The 23,871-nt window shown below is 38.9% G+C and overlaps 1 protein-coding gene across 1 annotated transcript in view; it reads right to left on the bottom strand.

Annotated features, from left to right (window-relative positions):
- The window catches only part of LOC119525941 (ribosome maturation protein SBDS-like), a 46,898-nt gene extending 27,548 nt beyond the window's left edge, over positions 1–19,350 (bottom strand). Inside the window, exon 1 of the mRNA XM_037824724.1 lies at positions 19,199–19,350. Within this exon, the coding sequence (XP_037680652.1) occupies positions 19,199–19,350 (152 nt within the window). The remainder of the gene's footprint in view (positions 1–19,198) is intronic.
- Between the last annotated feature and the right edge of the window lie 4,521 nt (positions 19,351–23,871).

The following is a 23,871-nucleotide window of genomic DNA, read 5'->3' as shown; positions in this document are numbered from 1 at the left end:
GCATCATAGGGTATATACAGAAAGATGAAGACTTTTAAAGCACATTTCAATGAATAGTTATAGAGCAAATTTCAAAGGATATTATAGGTTAAGTTCCACCATGTCATTTACTTCCTTCCAGCTATTCCAACATCCCAGCATCTATATATATATTTTTTCAATATTCATAGACTTTTGTTAAATCTTATCTTGTCTGTTGCTACCCCTTCCTCTCACTTAATCTCCTTCTCCATCTTCAGGGGCTTCTAGGCAGTGACCACCCTAAATTGTTCATAATGAAAGTGGGTGTCAACATTATGGGGAAGGGGTCTGCATCTGATTGCTGTTCTCAAAGAGGCTGTTGCCTTTGGGTTATAGGACTTCATTGGCACTGGAACACTGCAGGCTATAAGTTTCTGAGAGATAAAATGTAGTGAATCTTTTATAGAATATCGGGTAGGGATTTAGGTATTTGGGGACTACTTTTGGTAAGGGCATGGCATATGGTGGTCATTTGGGATTTTCCTGCTTGCTAATGCTACCATTATGCAAAACACCAGAAATGGATTGGCTTTTATAAAATGGGGTTTATTTGGTTACACAGTTCCAGTCTTAAGGCCATAAAGTGTCCAAGGTAACACATCAGCAATTGGGTACCTTCACTGGTGGATGGGTACTGGCGTCTGGAAAACCTCTGTTAGCTGGGAAGGCCCATGGCTGGCATCTGCCCCAGAGTTCTGGTTTCAAAATGGCTTTTTCCCAGAACATTCCTCTCTAGGTTGCAGCTCTTCTTCAAAATGTAACTCTCAGTTACTCTGAGTTCCTTCTGTCTGTGTATTCCTTAATATGACTGCAGTGATACAATTAACACCCACCCTAAATGGGTGGGGTAAAACCTTCATGAAAATTATCCAAACATTTCACTCACAGTTGATTGAGACACATCTTCATGGAAACACTCAAAGGATTCCAGTCTAATCAACACTAATAGGTCTTCCCCCACAAGATTGCATCAAAGATAATGGCATTTTGGGGGACATAATACATCCAAACTGGCACAGATGTCTAGTTGGAGATTGCATGAGAGAATCCTTCAGGATAGCCTCTCAACTCTATTGGGGATCTCTCAGCCACTGTGACCTTAGCTTGTTGCCTTTCTTTTCCCCTGCTTTGGTCAAGTAGGCATGTTCAATCCCTCACTGCCAGGACCAGGCTCATTCCTGGAAGTCATGTCCCATGTCACCAGGGAAATTCATTCCCCTAGGAGTCATGTTCCTCATGGTGGGGAGGTTAATGAATTTATTTGCTGAGTTGAACTTAGACAAAGAAGGGCCACATCTGTGCAACAAAAGAGGTTCGCTGGAGATGCCTCTTAGGCATAATTGTAGGAAGGCTCAACCTCCCATTTACAGCCCTAAGTTTCACAAAAGGAAGCTTCAAGACAAGGGCCTTATTTATTAAGTAGTAGATTCCTAATTTCACTTAATATATATATGCTATTGCAAGATAAACAGTTTCTTACATTATCTTCACTTGTACTATCATCATCATTCTGAACTTTAAACAATTATCATCACATAGTATGTCCCAGAGCTCTTATCAGCTACCAATGATTCATCCCCAGTATTAGTGTAGTGTTGGTAAGATATTCCTATTAAATACAGTCTTTAATATGTAATGGGTAGTTTTCCCATACCACTCTGTTGTTAAACATCTGCACCAGTGTCATACCTTATAAGTATATTATTCTAACACTCTTTTAGGTTTGCAGTACTACTCTGTGGGTTACATGTCTTTAAACAATCATTTACAAACTTGTTTGCCTTCAATGCATCACTGATACTTATAATCCCATTAATGAACCATAGTTACACCTTACAATTCCCATGCTATTAAGTTCACCCTCATTATCATATCTGTACATATTAGGTTATCATTCCTCCTTCACTAGCTTCTGTCTATCTCTAAGTCCCCTATATTCTGCAATATAAGACACTTATTTTACATTTTTCATGGAGTTCACATTAGTGATAACCTACAATATCTCTCCTTTTGTGTCTGGCTTATTTCACTCAGCATTATGTCTTCAAGGTTTATCCATGTTGTCGTATGTTTCAGGACTTCATTCCTTCTTACTGCTATGCAGTATTCCATCATATGTATATAGCACATTTTGTTTAATTCACTCATTTGTTGAAAGACATTTGGATTGTTTCATCTCTTGGCAATTGTGAACAATGCCACTATAAGCATTGGTGTGCAAATATCTGTTCCTGTCACTGCTTTCAGAGCTTCTTGGTATATAATGAGAGGTGAAATTGCTGGTTCATAGGGTAACTTGATATCTAGTTTTCTGAGGAACTGACAAACTGTCCTCTACAGTGGCTATAGCATTATACACTCCTACCAGCAATGAATAAGTGTTCCAATTTCTCCATATCTTCTCCAATATTTGTAATTTCCTGTTTGTTTAATAGCAACCATTCTTATTGGTGTGAGATGATATACCATTGTGGCCTTGATTTGCATCTCTTGAACAGCTAGTGAAGATGAACATTTTACATGTGTTTTTTAGCCATTTGTATTTCTTCTCCAGAGAAATGTCTTTTCATATCTCTTGTCCATTTTATAATTGGGCTGTTTGTACTATTGTTGCATTGTAGGATTTTTTTATGTATGCAAGATATCAGTCTTTTGTCAGATACATGGTTTCCAAATATTTTCTCCCATGGCTTTGGCTGCCTCTTCACCTTTTTGACAAATTCCTTTGAGCTGCATAAGCTTTTGATTTTGAGGAGTTCCCATTTATCTATTTTTTCTTTCAGTGCTTGTGCTTTGGGTGTAAGGTCTAATACTAGGTCTTGCAAATGTTTCCCTTCATTATCTTCTAAGTGTTTTATGGTACCATCTCTTATACTGAGGTCTTTGATCCACTCTGAGTTAATTTTTGTTTAGGGTGAAAAGTAGGGGTTCTTTTTCATTCTTTTGGATATGGATATCCGGTTCTCCCAGCCCCATTTGTTGAAGAGACTGTTCTATACCAGTTTAATGGATTTGGGAGTCTTATCAAAAATCAGTCAACTGTAGATCTGGCAGTCATTTCCAAATTCTCAATTTGATTCCATTGATCAGTATGTCTATCTTTATGCCAATACCATGCTGTTTTGACTACTGTGGCTTTACAGTAGGCCTCAAAGTCATGAAGTGTAAGTTGTCCCACTTTGTTTTTCTTTTTTAGAATGTTTTTAGCAATTCAAGGCCCCTTTCCCTTCCAAATAAATTTGGTAACTAGGTTTCCAAGTCTGCAAAGTAAGTTGTTGGAAATTTGATTGGAATTGCATTGAATCTATAGATCAGTTTAGGTAGGATTCACATCTTAATGACATTTAGCCTCCTTATCCAAGAACGTGGAATATCTTTCCATCTCTTTAGGTCCCCTTTTTTCTCATAATAAAGTTATGTAATTTTCTGTGAAGAGATCTTTTACATCCTTGGTTAAGTTTAGTCCTAGGTACTTTATTTTTTTGTTGCTATTGTGAATGGAATCTTTTCTTTGACTGTCTCTTCAGTTAGTGATTTCTGGTGTATAGGAACATTACAGACTTATTGCATTAATCTTCTATCTTACCACTTTGCTGAATTTGTTTATTAGCTCCAGTAGCTGTGTTATCAATTTCTCAGGATTTTCCAAATATAAGATCATATCATCTGCAAATAATGTCAGTTTTACTTCTTCGTTTCCAATTTGGATGCCTTTTATTTCTTTGTCTTGCTGGATTGCTCTGGCTAGGAGTTCTAGTACATTGTTGAATAATAGTGTTGGCAGCAGGCATCCTTGTCTCATTCCTGATCCTAGAGGGAATGCTTTCAGTCTCTCACTATTGAGTATTAGGCTGCTTTGGGTTTTTCATATATGCCCTTTATCATATTGAAGAAGTTTCCTTCAATTCCTACCTTTTGAAGTGTTTTTATCAAAAAGGGTTGTTGGATTTTGTCGAATGCTTTTTCAGCATCTATTGAGATGATCATTTGATTTTTCCCTTTTGACTTGTTAATGTGTTGTAATACATTGATTGATTTTCTTATTTTGAACCACCTTGCATGCCTGGGATGAAGGCCATTTGGTCATAGTGCATGATTTTTTAAATGTGTCTTTGAATTCAATTTGCATGTATTTTGCTGAGTGTTTGTGTGTCTATATTCATTAGAGAGATAGGCCTGTAGTTTTCTTTCTTGTGGAAACTTTTTCTGGTTTTGGTATTAGAGTGAAGTTAACTTCATAAAATAAGTAAGGTACTAGGTACTTGCTCCAGTTTGCTAATGCTGCCATTATGCAAAATACCAGAAATGGATTGGCTTTTATAAAGGGGGTTTATTTGGTTACAAAGTTACAGTCTTAAGGCCACAAAGTTTCCAAGGTAAGGCATTAACAACAGGTACCTTCACTGGAGAAAGGTCACTGGCATCCGGGAATCCTCTGTTAGCTGGGACGGTATGTGGCTGGCATCTGCTTGCTCTCAGGTTGTGTTTCAAAATGGCATTCTCCAAATGTTGTTCATGGGGCATTTTGTCCTCTCTTAGTTGCAGCTTTTACAAAATGTCACTCACAGCTGCTCTAAGCTCTTTCTGTTTCTCAGCTTGTTTGTATTGCTCTGGTGATTTAATTAAGACCCACCCTGAATGGGTGGGGTAACACCTCCATGGAAATTATCCAATCAAACATTTCACTCACAGTTGATTGAGTCACATCTCCATGGAAACACTCAAAGGATTCCAATCTAATCTACACTAATACGTTTGCCCCCACAAGATTGCATCAAAGATAATGGTGTTTTCAGGGTGATAATACATCCAAACCAGCACAGTAGTGTTCCATTTTCTTCAAATTTTTGAAAGAGTTTTAGTAGGAATGGTGTTGGTTCTTTTTGAAAAGTTTGGTAAAATTCCCTTTTGAAGCCATCTTGCCCTGGGCTTTTATTTGGAGGAAGATTTTTGATGACTGTTTGTATCTCCTTACTTGTGATTGGTTTGTTGAGGGCTTCTATTTCGTCTCTGGTCCATCTAGGTTGTTTATGTGTTTCCAGGAAATTATCTGTTTCCTCTAACTTATCTATTTTGTTGGCATACAGTTAGTTGTTCATAGTATCCTCTTAAGATTTCTTTAATTTCTTCAGAATCCACAGTAATGTCCCCCCTCTAATTTATTATTTTGTTTATTTGGGTCCTTCCTCTTTTTTATTTTGTCAGCCTAGCTATTGGTTTCTCAATCTTGTTGATCTTCTCAAGTAACCAACTTTTGGTTTTATTGATTCTCTCTATAGTTTTTTCATTCCCCACACCATTTATTTCTGCTTTAATCCTTGTTATTTCTTTTCTTCTATTTTCTTTAGGATTAGTTTACTGATCATTCTCTAGCTTCTTTAGTTGTTCCATTAGTTCTTTGATTTTAGCTCTTTCTTCCTTTTTAATGTATGCATTTAGAGCTATAAATTTCCCCTTTAGCACCACCTTTGCTTCATGCCATAAGTTTTGATACATTGTGTTCTCATTTTCATTCATCTCTAGATATTTAGCAATTTCTCTAGCAATTTCTTCTTTTACCCACTGATTGTTTAGGGGCCTGTGTTTTAATCTCCAGATATTTGTGAATGCTCTAGATCTTTGATGGTTATTGACTTCTAGTCACATTCCATCATGGTCAGAGTATGTGCTTTGAATAATATCAAATTTTTAAAATTTATTGAGGCTTCTTTTATGCCCCAGCATATGATCTATCTTGAACAAATTTCTATGAGCACTAGAGAAGGATGCATATCCTGGTAATTTGGGATGTAATGCTCTATATATGTCTGTTAAGTCTAATTCATTTATCACATTGTTTGGATTTTCAATTTCCTTATGGGTCCTCAGTCTGGTTGATCTATCTATAGGAGAGAGTGATGTATTGAAGTCTCCCACAATTATTGTGGGAACATCTATTGTGTCATTCAGTTTTGCCAGTGTTGGTCTCATGTACTTTGGAGCACCTTGACTGGGTGTATGAATATTTATGATTGTTATTTCTTCTTGGTGAATTGTGCTTTTTATTAGTATATAGTGTCATTTTTTGTCTCTTATGACATCCTTGCATTCAAACTTTATTTTATTTGAAATTAGTATTGTTATCCCTGCTTTCTTTTGGTTGTAGTTTGTTGGAATATTTTTTCTATCCTTTCACTTTCAATCTCTTTCTATCACTGGGTCTAAGATGAGTCTCTTGTAAACAGCACATTGATGTTTCATATTTTTTAATCCATTCTGCCATTCTATATCTTTTAATTGGGGAGTTTAATCCATTCACATTCAATATTATACCTGTGAAGACTTTTCTTGAATCAGCTATCTTATCCTTTGGTTTTTGCTGTCAGCTGTATTTTTCTCTCTCTCTTCAGTTCCTTTCATTTCCTGTTCCAGTTTGCAAATGCTGCCTTCATGGAAAATACCATAAATAGATTGGCTTTTATAAAGGGGATTTATTAAATTACAAATTTACAGTTCTGAGGCCATAAAAGTGTCCAAACTAGCCAACAATAAGATGATACCATTACTGATGAATGGCCAGTGGTGTCTAGAACACTTCTGTCACCTGGGAAGGCATGTGGCTGGCATCTACTCTTCCTTTGTTCCAAAGTTGTGTTTCATAATGGCTTTCTCCAAAACATCTGTGGGTTTCTCTTAGCTTCTTTAGCTCCTGTGCCTCTAAGAATCAGGGTCCTTTCTTAGCTTCTCCAGAGCAAACTCTGAGCTAGCTTCTCCAAATATTTCCAAGTATCTCCAAATATCATTGTCGGTGTCGGCTCTTCGATTCTCTACAAAATGTCCCTCTCAGCTGCTCTGAGCTCCTTCTGTTTGTAAGCTCTTTTATAGGTCTCCTGTGATTAAATCAAGACCCACCCTGAATGGGTAGGGTCCACATTTCCATAGAAATAATTGAATCAAATATTTCACCCACAGTTCACTGACTCACATCTCCATGGAAATACTCATGAAAAGATTCCAACCTAATCAGCACTGATACTTTTGCCTCCACAAGATTACATTAAAGAATATGGCTTTTGGGGGGACATAATACATGCACAGTGGCACAGCACCCCTTACTAATACTCTTCGGTTCTGTACCCTTTTCCAGGCCTCTCTCTCTGGTCTTTTTAGCAAGTAGAGCTCCCTTTAATATTTCTTGTATGGCAGGTCTCTTGTTAACAAATTCTCTCAGCATTTGTTTGTCTGTGAAAATTTTTAGTTCTCCCTCAATTTTGAAGGACAGCTTTGCTGAATAAAGAATTCTTGGCTGGCAATTTTTCTTTTTCAGAATTTTGAATATGTCATACCACTGCCTTCTCACCTTCATGGTGCATGCTGATTAGTCAGTACTTAGTCTCATGTGGTTTCCCTTGTATGTGTTGAATCATTTCTCTCTTGCTGCTTTCAGAACTTTCTCCTCTTCAGCATTTGACAATTTGATCAGAGTATGTCTAGGAGTGTGTTTATATGGATTTATTCTATTTGGAGTTCATTGGACATCTTTGATTTGAATATTTAAGTCATTTAGAAAGGTTGAGAAGTTTTCCTCAAGAATGTCTTTGAATACTCTTCCTAGCCCTTTACTTTTCTCTTCACCTTTTGGAACACCAATGATTCTTATATTTTTGTGCTTCATGTTGTCCATCATTTCCCTGAGAACAATTTCAAATTTTTAGATTTTTTCATCATTCATTCTTTTGTGCTTTTGCATTACATTGGTCTGTCCTCAAATTTGCTAATTCTTTCCTCTGCCTCTTCTAATATACTGTTATTTGTCTCAAGGATATTTTTTTATTTATTCAACAGTTCCTTTTATTTCCATATAATCAGGTATTTTTAAATTTACTCTTGCAAATTCTTCTTTATGCTCTTCTAGGGTCTTCATTTTTTCCCCTAGGGTTTTCTTGATTTTCTTTATATCCTTAGCCATGACATTGATATTTGTTTGTACTTCTTTGATTAATTGCTCCAAGTTCTGTGTCTCCTCTGTCTTTTTAATTTGGATGTTTGGGTTATATTCAGATTTTCTGGTTTCTTCATATGCTTTACAATTTTCTGTGTTTAGCCTCTTGGCATTTACTTATCTTGATAGTGTTCTTTTATAATATGCAGGATTATTTGAACATTTATCTATAATTTGGAAGAGATACAGCTTTGTGGAGTGTACCTTCCCTGTCCTACCAGCAGATGGCGCTCGTGAGCCACCTCTTATCCTCAACCCAGTTCTCCCCCAACTTTGTCTATACACTGTGGGTCCAAACTATGTGGAAATCCAATCAGTGTGCCAATTTTCCGTGTGCACTGGGGACTGCCAGCTCTGCGGGTGTGGGTCATGTCCTGTGCAGTTTGGCAGGGATTCCCCTCCAGGAGACAGTGGTCCCAGCCATTCTGAGGGATGTGGACAGAGAATTCTGTGGCTGTAGAGCTGCATGTCTCACCTTCTAGCTCAAATGCCCCACAGTCCCTGGCTGCTGTGCACCCATGGGTCCCTGGGATTGGGCAAAGTTTCCTGGCACTTCTGTGAGGTGCCCTTGCCTCTAGGCTGTACACACTGAGGACCTCCTTTGAGGATGCTGTCACAAGATGCCCGAATCCCAATTTCTCTTGAGGGAGCTCTCAGATGCAGGGCTGTTAAGGATTATCTCCACTGTGAACTGCAGAGATGGGGCTTAGAAAGCTGCTTGCTCCCTCTGTGCTCAGTGGCCAGGTCACCAGCTTGGCAGCTGTAGGGCTGTGAAGGGTCATCTCTCCCACCAACTGCTAAGATGGCTGCATGGGGCATGGAATGTTGCCCACTTCCATGCTCATCTGCCTGCTCCAACCACCAGTCCCTGGCACAGGGGCTGTTGGCCATGGGTCTGTGAAGGGTTATCACCCCAGCCAAGTATTGAGGATGATGCATGGGACATGGAAGGCTGCTCCCATTTGTGCCAGTCAGCCAGCTCCAAGTGCCTATTCCCCAGCAGCTTTCCAGGCCAAACATGCACCAGTCTTAAATGCAGTCTCTTGGTTTCTCCAGCTGTGTACTCATTATGTGGTGTAGAAGTCTCTGCCTAGGTGGTGGAAACCTGGAACTGCTGTTCTGGAGCACTTTCTGTCCTTTATCTAGTGTTTTTCATGGAGGAGGATTTTTCTCTGTCTCTCCTAATCTGCCAGCTTCCCAAAAGACTTGGGTGTTCATATTCACAACTTTTTCTTGAGTTTGGGAAGTTTCATGTCATTATTTCTTGAATATTCCTTCTGTCTCTTTCTGTCATCCCCTTCTGGGACTCCCATAAAGCATATAATGGTACGCTTGATTGTATCCCAGAGGTTTCTTAGGCTATTTTTGCTTTCTATATTCCTTTTTTCTTTCTGTACCTCAGTCTGACTCATTTCAATTTTCTTGTCTTTGAGTTTGCTGATTCTTTCTTTTGTCAACTCCAATTTTCTGTTGAAACTCTCCTGGGATTTTTCATTTAGTTATTGTGGTCCTCTACTCCAGTTTTTCTCTTTGGCTTCTTGTAAAATTTCTGCTCTTTACTGAGATTCTTATATTGTTCTTCATTGTTTTCCTTTTATCCTTTAGTTCTTTCTCTGAATATTCCTTCATCTCTTTGAGCATACAGACTGTCTTCCTGATATTCCTCAGTTTATTTAGATTTTTTAGTTTATTCTTTAGTTCTTTCAGGTGATTTTCCTTCATCTCCTTGAGCATATTGAAGATCATTTTTTAAAAAGTCTTTGTCTGGTATGTCCACAGTCTGGTCTTCTTTGATGTTGTTTTCTTGGTTTTTATCTTTGTTCTAGTTTGCTAATGCTGCGGAATGCAAAACACCAGAGATGGATTGGCTTTTATAAAAAGGGGGTTTATTTGGCTACACAGTTACAGTCTTAAGGCCATAAAGTGTCCAAGGTAACACATCAGTAATCGGGTACCTTCACTGGAGGATGGCCAATGGCGTCCAGAAAACCTCTGTTATCTGGGAAGGCACGTGGCTGGCGTCTGCTCCAAAGTTCTGGTTTCAAAATGGCTTTCTCCCAGGATATTCCTCTCTAGCAAGCTTGCTCCTCTTCAAAACATCACTCACAGCTGCACTGAGTTCCTTCTCTTGGAGTCAGCTCATTTATATGGCTTCACTGTTCACGTCCCACCCTGAATGGGTGGGGCCATGCCTCCATGGGAATATCTCATCAGAGTCATCACCCACAGCTGGGTGGGGCACATTCCAAGCAAATCTAATCAGCACCAAAACGTCTGCCCCACAAGACTACATCAAAGATAATGGCGTTTGGGGGACACAATACATTCAAACTGGCACAATCTTCCTTTCAATGGGCTAACATTTCCTGTTTTTTTTACATCATGTAGTCTTTGGTTGCACTCTTATATTTTAATATTTTAAAATGTTAACTCTGGGATTTATCCTGAGAAGTCTTTTTCTTGAGTTTGTAACCAGCTAGTGGTATGAGAGAGATTTTCTTTCAGAAGCTAACAAAAAACAGGCAAACCTAAGCAATAAACACCTTTCACCATCTTTGCAAATGGGCTTTGCCTTTTCCTGGTGCTCTTTGTCAGAGTTCAGCCATTCTACCATGAATTGTGGGAGGGCTGTGACACTGGAGAGGAGATTTCCAAGGCAGTTTTTCCCAGCTGGAACAAAGCCAGAATCCCACAAAAGGAGCACTGGTTATCTCCAAACTGTCCTGGGGAGGGCATGAGGGAAGAGCTAGGAAGAGCTCCAGGAGCTTCTTCCATGACTCCCCAAAGCTGTTTTTCTTGACCTGCCCAGAAAATGCAGTCCTTCAACTAACTGTCTGATGCAGCTCTGAAGAAGCATACTGTCCTTAAGTCTCCTCCACTGTCTTTGACCAAGGAGAGCTGAACGATGGCCACCCTCAGAGCTGGGACCATTGTGATCCGAAATAGCTAATCAAAAGCAGTAATCAATTATCTGCCCATGTCCCCACTCTGGATCTTAGGGTGGATTTTTGTGTCCTCCTCTGGTACCAGCAAGTATGCCAGGAGCTGGCCCCTACTGCTGTCTGCTGGGAGAACAGGTGATTGTCCTCAGTAACCACCATGCAGAGAGAACAGTTTACTGGTCTTTACCATAATTTACCAGCCTCTCCCTCCTGCTCTTCCCTGGATGCTGTTCAGTGTTCTATTGGACTCCGGAGTTTTGAAATAGTTGATTTAGACAGTTCCTACCTGTTTAACAGTTGTTCTGGTGGAGGTACTGATTCCTGGGGTTTCCTACTTTGTCATCTTTCCATAGTTCCTCCTCTTAGGTACTCCTGAATTCTACTATTTCAGAAATTATTAGTTCATTTAAGAGAAATCAACTGAGTTTTAACAAATAAAAGACTCTCATTGTTTATAATCACTTTTAATTATGCTATCTCTGTCCTTGTTAGATTCAGACCCAGTTTTATCCCCATAACTCTTTTTTTTTCATAACCAAATATCCTTGGGGAATGAGAAGAAGGGATTTTTATAACACAGGGCCACTTGCATGCAGCTCAATAGGCTTTCCATGCACATCTCCAGGGTGGTTCTTTTCACTTAGTCTATGATGTGATCAGTGTTTTCTAGAATTGTTTAGTGTGGAAACCCTGGTGATGTACATGTTTAATACATAATACTGAATAATATCGCAGAAACAGCAATCACTGGGGAGATACCATATTTCAGTAAGTGTGCTGGTTTGAATGTATTATGTCCCCTAAAATGCCATTATCTTTGATGTAATCTTGTGTGGGCAGATGTTATCAGTGTTGATTAGATTGTAATTCTTTGAGTGTTTCTTTGGAATGCACCCCATCCAGCTGTGGGTGATGACACTGATTGGATAATTTCCATGGAGCTGTTGCTCCACCCGTTCAGGGTGGGTCTAAGTTGAGTCACTGGAGCCATATAAATGAGCTGATGGACAGAGGGAACTCAGTGCAGCTGTGAGTGATGTTTTGAACAGGAGCTACAGCCAAGAGGGACACTTTGAAGAAAGCACAGGAGCTGCAGATGAGAGACAGTTTGAAGATGGCCATTGAAAGCAGACTTTTGCTCCAGAGAAGCTAAGAGAGGACAAATATTCCAAGTGCAACTACGAGTGAAATTTTTGAGGAACTGCAGCCTAGAGAGGAACGTCCTGGGAGAAAGCCATTTTGAAACCAGAACTTGGAGCAGATGCCAGCCACATGCCTTCCCAGCTAACAGAGGTTTTCTGGATGCCATAGGCCATCCTCCAGTGAAGGTACCTGAGTGCTGATGTGTTACCTTGGACACTTTATGGCCTTAAGACTGTAACTGTGTAGCCAAATAAACCCCCTTTTATAAAAGCCAATCCATTTCTGGTGTTTTGCATTCAGCACCATTAGCAAACTAGAACAGTATGATATTTATTGGTAAATTAATTCCCTGAATATTGTGTTTTCATTCCTCAGGTGGCCTTTTGTGGATTTTCAGGAGTTGTTGGGCATGGCACACCATTTTAATCTGTAGATTATCAAATAATAAGAATATGAATGTGTTCCCCTAGATCTCATCTTTTCTCAATAACTTTTGGCTTCCTTGATGCTGAGTCTTTTTTTGCCACCTTATACACTCTAAACCAGCACATGCAAACAGTTTATCAGGGCATGATTGCCTTTTAGATAAGAGTGAGGAAATTTCTGAAAACTGAAAATATGTAGTATATTGCTGCAGTTTTACAAGAGCAACTCTGTTTTTCTTTTAATTATGGAAATTTTATAGACAACAAACACAAAAGCAGAGAGAATAATACAATAAATCCTCACTCAGCTTCAATAACTATTGGCTTTTTGCTAGTCTTGTTTTATCTACTCTCCCTCATTTTTTTCTTGCTAGGTTATTTTAAAGCAAATCCTAGATATTATGTTGTTTCAACTTGATAGACTTTTTGAAAATATAGCCACTATGCCATAATCACATCTAACAAAATGAATATTTATTATCATCTAATGGGTATTAGATAAATATTCCAATATTCCCTATTGTCTCAAAATTCTCTCATAGCTGGTTTGATTGAAACAGAATCCAAACGAGATTCACATATTCAAGTACAGTTCCTTTCATTCTGATATGTTGATTATGACCTGAATCCCACCTCTGTCACCACAAATGACAGGTGAAAGCAAGCATGCACAATATAATCTTCCCATTCCTGACACTCATCACTATCATTTCCTTGTTTTAATAATGATAGTGCTCAGTTATCAATTGGCATGTAACAAATAACCCCCAACATTTAGTGACTTAATAGAACAGCAGTCATTTTATTATCTTTCATGATTTCTGTGGGCCAGGAATTTCATGAAGGGCTCAGCTTGGTGGTTTTGGCTCAGGGTCACACATGTGATTGCAGTCAGATGGTGGCTGAAGCTGGAACTGCAGGGGCACTGAAGCAACTCGGGGCTGGCCAGATATCCCTCTCACTTCATGTAGTCTCAGAGCCTCACCATGTGGTCTCTCCAGGAGGGAAAATTTTTGGATTCTTTACTACACAGCAACCTTAAGGCAGTTGGACTACTTCCATGGCAGCTCAAGGCTCCAAGCCAGTAGCCCAAAGAACCAGGCAGACACTGAAACACATTTTACAACCTAGCCTTAGAAGTCACACTGTGTCACTTTGCCATAGTCACAAGCCCACCCAGATTCAAGGGGAGGCAACATAGATCTCTTTCCTTGAAGTGGGGTTGGTCCCATGCTTGTACAACCTTTGCAGTCCCACGGGCCCTATACTTAGAAGGGTTCCATACTTGGTTTAACACTCTGATGTCCATCTTGAAACTCATAAAAAAAATTTTTAACAGGTGCCCTGTATTTTCACTTCACACTGGACCTGGGAAATTAGGTAGCGAGTCCTATCTTGAAGGGATGAGTGTCAAAGTCTCATTGTGAGAAGAACATGTGGTATGGGAAATACTGTTGCCACCATCTTTGGAAAACAATCTGTCACACATGGCTGATGCTTATTGAGTGTTTGCTATGCAACAGGCACTTTTTCCTCAAATTTCCACAATCCTGCAAACCAGGTACTATTATTACTCCCATTTTGCATATGGGGAAAATGACCTGCTCCATGCTTAGTCTGTTAGAGAGTGGAGGAACCAGGATTTGAACCCAGTTCAGTTTGATTCTTGTACCCTAGTGCTTACCCACTATGCTATCCTGCTCATGTTGCCATAAACCCTGACCATTTGGTTCTGCAGGGTGGTCAGATACCAGAAGTTATCATCATGCTTGGCACATAGTAGGAGCTCAATAAGTTTTTGTTCCTCTCCTTCTTTCCCCTTAGCCTGCCCCACCCTCTCAGTCTTGGTTGCATTTAATTCCATTAGACCCTCTCTGGTATCAGTAGAAGACCCCTTTTATTTAATAAATGTTGATTGTACACCTACTAGGTGCCAGGCTGGGTGCTTTCCACCCCTTTTCTCTGGCCTGTGATATTGCCCCATCTCCATGGTGGTTTGTTTTCCTGTATTTGAATTAAACCTAGTTTTGCCTTCTGTACAATGAAGTAGTTTGAACTGGAATCTAGCCACTCGGTGGTTTCTAAGGTCTGCTCAAGCTCCAAGTATATGTCCTCTTTGTCCTTGTCCTTGCTCCTGCTCTGATCCTAGTCCCTGCAATTCTCTGGGCACAACCTATCTGTCCTTGAAAGCGCCTGAAAGTCTTCCTTGGCTCTTCAACTCTGCCCTAGGGATAGCTTCCACTTACTTGCCCAGTGCCAAGTCCTCATCTTCTCTCATCGGCCTGAACCATTTGGAATCTTTATGAGTTTCTCATTCAGGAATATGTATTTACATACTGAAAAGTAACACTCTCATGATTTCTACAACTTCTGAAATACTTTTACATTTGCATTTTCACAGATATAACATTAGCCTCCTGTGGGGAAAGGGTCATCCTTAAATCCACAAACACTTTCTGGGTAGAGAGTATTTTTTTTAACACCCTTTGAAGGAGGTGAGTTCAGAAAAAGTAAAACAGAGGGTGACATGCAGCTTTGCCTGGGAAATAAGAAACCTTTCATTATTCCAAGTGGTGTAATAGGCTGTCAATATAGACTCAATAAGATTTATTATATATTATAATTACAATAGGGATTTAAAAAATTTTCAAATACTTATGTATTGTATATATTATTGTATTCAGTCTCACAACATTACTATAAATTCATGGATGGTGGCTCCATAATGAGATAAAAATAAAGTGGAGTTTCTCTTACTTCAGGATACTTGACACTATCTGTTGCATCTTAAGACCTGAGTTCTATTCTTGGCCCTGAAAATTACTGTGTGACCTACCTCTCTGTTTCTTCACCCGTAAAATGGGAAGAATAATCTTGGTTCTTCCTACCTTTCAAGACTGTTCTGAGGATTGAAAGAGATAATGGATAAAATGTGCTTTGGAGACTACACAGCTCTCTACAATTACACAATCTTATCATCCCCAACACTATTATAAAGGCCTCAACAACACAAAGAAATAAGTATGGGGTCATGATTGCTCTTGTTTTATTTATCCAAGTAATCATGGATATATCCTCTTTAGAAAAGCCTCACACAATAAAATTTTAATGCAATTTTATTGAGATGTACATCATATAGCCCATCCAAAGTATAAAATCAATGGCACACAGTATCATCATACAGTTATGCATTCATCACCACAATCAATTTTCAAACATTTTCATTTCTCCAAAATGAAGAAAAAAATATAAAAATAAAAAAGAAATAAAAAAGAACACCCAAACCATCCCTTATACCTTATCCCCCTCTATTATTTATATATTTTTGTCATTATTTTATTACACATCTGCCATACACTGGTTAGAGGGAGTTTCAGTCACTAGGTTTTCACATTCATACAGCCACACAATAAAAGCTATATAGTTATACAATTATCATGAAGAATCAAGTCTTCTGGATTACCATTCAACAGATTCAGGTATTTCCTTCTTGCTATTCAAATACACTAAAAACTAAAAAGGGATATCCACATGATGTGTAAGAATAACCTCCAGATTGACCTCTTGACTCAATTTGAGATCTCTCAGCCACCGAAGCTTTATTTTCTTCCATTTCTTTTTCCCCTTTTGGTCAAGAAGGCTTTCTCAATACTATGTCAGATGCAGGCTCATCCCTGGGGGTCATGTCCCATGTAGGGGGGAGGGTAGTGAGTTGGCTAAGAAAGAGAGGCCACATATGAGCAGCAAAAGAGGTTATCTGGGGACACACAGAAATTTTTATATGTTAATTACAGAATGAATCCTCTGGGCAGGGGACTGTTCTAGGCCTGCCTGGTCCAATACAGTAGTAACCATGAGTCCCATGTGATCACTGAACACCTAAAATGTGGCTAATGCAAATGAGGAAGTGAATTTGTAATTTTATCTGATTTTAATTTGCATTTATATATAAAAACTGTTACTCAGTGCAGGTATTAGAAAACTTTTGGGTATCTTTGGAACAATAGGGATAGGTAGATTTACTCTTTCAATGATAATTTTATGATATATAAATACAGATTAAGGATTTTCAGTGAAAACTTAGCATACTGTAAGGGCAAAATACACAAGCTTTTGAAGACTTATTGTGAAAAAAAGGAAGTAAAATATCTCATTAATTTTTTTATATTGCTTACATTTAAATAATTGTATTTTGGATATATTGGTTTAAAGAAAATACATTATTAAAATTAATTGTGCCTGTTTCTTTTTATTATTTTGATGTGGTTACTAGTAAATTTTAAATTTAAAGGAAGTCTGTGGCTCCCATTATATTTCTATTGGACAGTGCTGTTCTGGGCATTGAAAATAAAGCATCGCATAAAACAGACAGAAAGTCCTTGCTTCATGGAACTTAAATTTTACCGTGGCAGACAGAAAACAAGCAAGACAAATATGTAAACATATAAAGTACATCAAATGATGATAAGTGCTCTGGAGAAAAATAAAGAAGAGTAAGTGAGATAGGGAAGGCCTTATTGGAGTAACACTGGGGAAACTCATGACGGACGTGAGGGAGTAAACTATGACACTTTCTTCCAGGTAGAGAGAAGAGCAAGTGAAGATGCCTGGCATTTCAAGAAACCACAAGGAAGCCTGCATGGCAAGCAGCTCCATGATCATTACTGAGATTGTGGATTGTGCAGCCTGTGAGCAAGGGGGCAGATAATAGGAGATGAGATCAGGCAGGTAATGGCAAAGGGGATGTAGTGGGGCAGGTCACTTAGATTATGGTAGATAGCTTCTGATACGGCTCCCAATGATCTCTCTCCCTGCCTGTGTTTATATTTCTCTTTCTGCCTGTGTGTGTGTCTCTCTTGGGCTTGTCCCTCTTGCAATGTCAAGGTAATCATAGGACTCCTTCCCAGAAATGGGTTTCTAAAACACATCATTGGAGAAGCAGAGAGATGGACTAGAAAATCTCTCTGAATTCCTTCTGGCTTGTTATTTAAATTGAGAGATAAATTGAAACTTCCTGTCTCTATCAAATCCATTCGCTGCCGTCTTAGAGACACATACGGCAAAAGCTTCCTGCTGATCACAATTGCACTAGCCCCACTCATACTGGCCAGTGTAATGTCCATGATGATAATGGGGGCTTGCCACTCTGAGCCCTTAACTTTCTCTGTGAGTGGTTCCAATCAGGGCTGGCCTCTTCTCACTGAGTAGGTTTTCTCCACCAGTTTGCTTTCTTCCCTTTCTACCTTCTACTACCCCCTCCCCCAGTTGTGCTCCCATCATTCTGGTTTTCTTCAACTGCTGCTTCTGGTGGTCACCTGTCTATACTGCCACGTTCCTAGAAAATCATCTGTATATCTGGCTCCCTGGCCCAGCCCCTCCACCACAGTGTCCCATAGCCAGCCCCTTGGCTTCTCTCCCTTCCTCTATGCTCTGGAGAACTTTGTTCTACTGTGTACAAACTCCCACTCTCCCCTTTTCATCTTTTTATTTCACCTCTTGCATCCCTCTCGAGACTCAGAGTTTAGCCAAAAACTGTTCTCCGTGGGACAGAGCAATCACTGTACTACTTCTATTATTTTTAAATCTTTTCTTTAGCCAAGGATGGAAAATTCCAAAGGCCTGAGCTAGTGATGGCTGGGTGCCTTTTCGGGAAATCCAGTGGCCTGGGTGCCAAGGGAATGTCAAGGAGCTATGCATCTGGCAAGGTTGTCCCCTAAAACATCCTGTTTTTGGATTTAGTTCAAACTAAAAGAAGGGAAGGTTCTAGCTTCAGGATTATGGAATAAGAATGAAGAGGTTGAGAGACAGTACGTAACTACAGCCCAGTTTATGTCACTTTGTTGTTTTTTTTTTTTTCTACTGGGTTTAATTGGGAAAGAGTAGCATTTGGCTTAGTAGAGCTTTCAAAAGTGAAACCTTTTGCTTGAGTGACAAATGAAGTTCCTGCAGCTCAATTTAATTGAGAATTTTTCTTTGTTGGGATAGTTATTTGAGGGGGCCAAATACTTTCCAGAGCAACACAAGTGGGTCCTCTGGGAAGCAAGAGCATCCTCCCAGGTATTACTAGGTGGGGTTTAGTAGGTCTACCCCACCCTCAGATTTCTTGATCCATCCCTGGAGAAGTAAATTGGGCAGGGTTTTATCCAGGTGTCTCTATGGGTACAAGAAGTTAGAATCAACCCCATCTTGACAGTGAGCAAAAACATCATTCTGCTGCCTCTCAGGAGTGGGTTGGAGAAAATAACAAAATCCCCAAACCTGTAAAATACCAACTTCATGTGCACTGGTTCTATATTAACTAAATGAGCACCCAGATTTCCTAGTGGGGCCCGTAAGACCCATCCCACCTTTGAATTCTCTTCTCCTACCACATCCTTTCCTGTGGCCTGTACTCTAGCCATGCTGGACCCAAACACCTACTGTATACTTTCTTACCTGCATACATTTGCTCATGCTGACTTCTCATCCCGGAATTGCCTTTCCAGCCCATTCCCTGCCTTAGGGAATCCTATCTGTCCTACAAGGCTCAGGTCACGTGGCCTCCTCCTCCACAGTCCCCTATTTGGAGCAAATAGCTCCTTCTTCTGCAGGCTTACAGCATTATACTAGTTGTATTAGTTTCCTAGGGCTGCCATAACGAATTACCACAAACTTGGTGGTTTAAAAAAACAGAAATATATTCTCACCATTCTGGAGGCCTGAGGTCCAAAATCAGTTTCATTGAGGCCACACTGTGTCTTGGAGACTCTAGGGGAGAATCCATTCCTTGCCTCTTCCAGCTCTGGTGGCTGCCAACATTCCTTGGTTTATGGCCCATCATTTCAGTCTGTGCCTCCATGGTCACATTATCCTCTCCTCTCAAGGCTCTGTCAAATCTCCCTCTGCCTCTCTCTTATGAGGACACTTTTGAAGGAGTTTAAGGGGGCCACCCGGATAATCCTGGAACATCTCTTTATCTCAAGATCCTTAATTTAATCACACCTGTAAGGATCTGTACAGGTGTGATTAAATTAAGGGCATGGACATACCTTTTGGGGGCCATTTTTTCAACCTACTGTGCTAGTTCTTCAGTTTTAGAGAGGATTGATTTCATTCTGCCTCATTTTATGGTTGTTGACAGCCTCTTGTCTATTAGAATGTAAATGCCTTAAGGGACTGGCAGGAAAGTGGAAATTGCTAATGCTTGGTAGTCAGAGCACAAAAAGGGCCCAGCAGTTTTACCAAAAATCTGTGTTACTTTGGGCAGGCTGTTTAACTTTTTGTAACCTCCTTGTGTTTATTTGTAAAATTGAAATAGTAATTTCTACCTCAATGGGCCTTGTGGATTTGTTTATAACAGCAAAATTTAACAACCTCAAGTTTTGAAAGTAGGGGATTGGGCATATGTACATCTAGAAAACCACCCAGTCATTAAAATGAAATCTAATTTATTCCATGGAGAAATGTTTAGGTTATGAAACAACATGTAAAGTATGATCCTGTTTTGTAAAACAATGAATTTGTGATGTGTGTGAATTTAGTTACTTAATCACACTGCACCCTAGTTACTTATCTATAAAATGGAGATAATAATACTGACCTCACAGGGTGATTGTAAAGATTAAGTAAAATAATACAATAAAGCACTAAGAACAATGCTGGCACATAGTAAGCACTGAATAAATGTTAGCTATTTGTAATATTATTATTACATTCCAACAAAATATTTGAAAAGGGTGTGTGTGTGATGCATATATATATATATCAATCTGTATGTATATAATGTGTGCCTGTATAACTGTTAACAGAGCTTATCTCTGGATGGTGGAATTATGAGTAAATTTTATCCTTTATACTTTCTGTTTTAAAAATATTTATTTTACATTGAGCATGTAATATTTTTATGCTCAGAAAAATTAGACAAGTCTTTACTTACCTTTCAGTGTTACTTTATTTACGTGACATATAGTATCTCTATGGTAATTAGGTCAGAGCTGGTATTATTAGGATAATAATCTCCTGTAGTTCTGAAGCTTCTTGCCCAGTGTTTTGTATATTCCAGATATTCCTTGTTGAACAAATAAAATTTTCTAATAGACATTAGCAATGTCTAGTCCTATTTGTTTTCGATTCCTGTCTGCTTAAGTAGTCCTCCAATTTTAATCACAATATGTTCTCTATAAAGTGAGGTTTTAAAGTGTTTGTGTGTGCATATGTCTATATAATGCATATATGTATTTATTTATATGTATACATTATATATACACACATACATATTACATATATACCTATACAACTGCATATATCTATATAATGTTTCATATTATCTTTGCAATTTTTGAGAAGCAAAAATGCCCACCCAGAATTTTCTGGAATGTAAATTAAAATTAGTCTCCTCTTTCTTGCATGTGAAATGTGTCTCAAGTTGTTGATACTGCAGTCCTCATTTGCTGCCATTAATAAGATGAATCACTAGAGGGACTTACATTTCAGATAAAGCTAATAAATATGTTATATGCATTGTTACTGCAAGGGTTTCTGGTCGTGATTTTCCTGATTTTTGAAATACATTATCTTTATTATTATTTAAAAAAATCCTTGGACTTGTGGACTTAAAAACAAGTGGGAGAATTTCTGATGAAATAGGAGCTTTGAAATGGGAGGTCTTGCCTTTGACATTTAAGACAATTAGATTACAATATACCTCTTGGTAAACCGGGTCTCTTTTCCTCTGTGCACCTCTTTTTTTTTTTTTTTTTTGTAACTGTTTATACAACTTTGAATTCATTTCTTTCTTCTTGCTTCTGTTCTTCAGTCTGTCTTCTTGCCATTATGTTTCTTACCCTTTTTCTTTCCAAGGCCCTCTCTGATCTTAATATTAAACTGGTATATAAAAAGTGATTTGTCATATTTAAATTGAGTTTTGGATATTTCTTCTTTATAACTTAAGTCAGATGCATGAAATAGTCTAGTCTTTGTGAAAAAAACTAAACTAAACAAAATGTAGTTCTTCTGTGCTTATGTGACCCTTTACTTTTTCTGCCTGTCATTATGTCCTAATATTTTAAAACCAATTTTTTTTCCTTTACCCCTAGTAGTTTGGGAGGTTGTGCTCTCTCGCTGACTTGTATGGTCTAATTATGAAGACTAACTAGCAAATGTGGGTTGAACACTTTGAGCTTTGGATGAAAGGTGCAAGGTAAAAGCAAAGCAATTTTATAGTCAGAGTGGAGGATCATGAGTCAGCAGTTTTCAGATTTATTCCTCACTGTGTGACCCTGGAGGCAACACATGCATGAAATGGGCATGTGACCTGCCTAAACCAGGCTTTGGTAAAGCTGTGTATTCTCAGTGCAGCCCATGTGTAAATGAAATTTGGGTAAATCCAGTTATTTAACAAATACCAGAGGAATCTGATTTTTAAAAAATTGTGTTAACCTATATATATATAAAACACAAAGCTTCCCATTTTAACCATTTTTAAGTGTACACTTTAGTGGAATTAATTACATTTCCAGTATTGTGCTGCCGTCACCACTATCCATTACCAAGTCTTTTCCATCATCCCAAACAGAAACTCTGTATTTATTAAGCAATAACTCCCCATTCCCCCATCCCCATGCTGGCCCCTGGTAACTTTTATACTTTCCGCCTCTGAGCTTGCATAGGAATATGTGTTTTTTTTTTTAAATAAACTTTATTGGATTCCTTTGGCAAAGGAAAAAATCCCTGTGTAATGCTAATGACCACCCCCTAATTTATTTTTTTTTGTAAGGTAGGATTGGATGATTTAGGTTTTTATAACAAGCAACCCTCCCATGCCTTTTAAAATCAGATTGTTTTGGTGCCTGGGAGAGAATAGTCACTCTGGGAAGTTGTGTTAACTCCTTCAGGCCTGAAGAAGCCATTTGGTCAATTATTGTTTCTGGAAACTAAATAATACCTTTGACACCTGAAAGATTTTAAATAGCCTTTGTAAATGACTCCTTAGTCTCTCAGAGACCATGACTTATCCCTTCATTGGAACCTGAAAGAAATCCAAGTGTCAGAAGACACCAGGAAATGGACTTGTTATACTTTTAAACATCAGGACCAGAGGTTTTAAGTGTTAGGAAACCAATATGATATGGGTTAAAAGCAGATGGTTGGAGCCGCTATATTAGAAAGTGGCTGAAAGGGCAAGGAGTAGACTGGCAGTCCTTTCTAGAATGTCCTTGGGGAAATTCTTGCTGGCGGCATTAATGGGTCTTGTGCTCTGGCTGTACTCGGTGTACCATAAGTTGTCTTATTCTTTTGTCCAGTGGGCTCACCCCACTATCCCCCACATTTCTGACTGCGCTGTGTTTAAATGGTTTAAATGTAGCCCTTAATGTCTCTTCTGCCAGCTTTACTTAGGGTTGCTTCCCCCTCAAGCAGCCTTTGGATCCATCTTATGCACATGACCAGTGAAAAGAAACCAAGTGTATTAAAACACGTCTTGCATTAGTGCTGGGAGATAGATTGCATTCTTGTACCTGTTTTAACCCATGCTCTTGACAATATAAAATGGGGCTGTAGAGGGTGACGTTCTTCAAGAATGGGTCAACCTTTGCCTTTCATTGACCTCAGTGGACTCTAGTTAATGGAAAAATATGATCAGGGTTCACCCTATGGAATCATTGCTTAATATTGTAGATAACTCATTGGAATTAGTGTGTTAGAAAATCACTTCCAGATGTGTAGCAGAAACCTTTCCAAAAGGAAGAAATAAACTCTGGAAAACTGGGTTAGTTTATTTTTTTTCTTTATGAGCTTAGGGTCAGAATCAAATCTCCCTCTACATGGTGAGTCAACATATATTTGGGGTTCTAAGGAGTATGATAACAGTTCACTTACTTTTAGATGCAGGTGGGGGGCTGCCTTCATTCAGCCTGCCTTCTTATGCCATATAAATTTCTGCCCTCTCCGTGCCTCACAATGTCTTCTCACAATGATGAACGGTCTGGAAGCCTTACCTACTCCCTCAGGCTCTGGCGTCATTCCTTATCATTATCAGCAAACATTCATTGAGCATTCCTATGTGAAGGCACTTTGCTGGGTACTGTGAAGGATGGGATGAACATAATCTAGTTGGAGAGCAGCAGATGTATGGGTAATATAGGAGAGTGACTGAGAATGCAAACTCTAGTTGAAATGCCACTTTCTAGCTGTGGAATATTGGAATTGTGACATAACCTTTCCAAGTCTCAGTTTCTTTGTCTGTATAATGGGAGTGACAGTAGTAACACCTCATTCATAAGGTGAATGTGAGGTATAAATGGGATAATCCGTGGTAACTACTTGGCACATGCTAATTATGTTGTCTATTATTATTCAGCTAATTTGTCTCTCTGCGTTGTGT

The sequence above is a fragment of the Choloepus didactylus genome, assembly GCF_015220235.1.
Source record: "Choloepus didactylus isolate mChoDid1 chromosome Y unlocalized genomic scaffold, mChoDid1.pri SUPER_Y_unloc2, whole genome shotgun sequence".
Lineage (NCBI taxonomy): Eukaryota > Metazoa > Chordata > Mammalia > Pilosa > Megalonychidae > Choloepus > Choloepus didactylus.
This window is presented reverse-complemented; position numbering and strand designations above follow the sequence as displayed.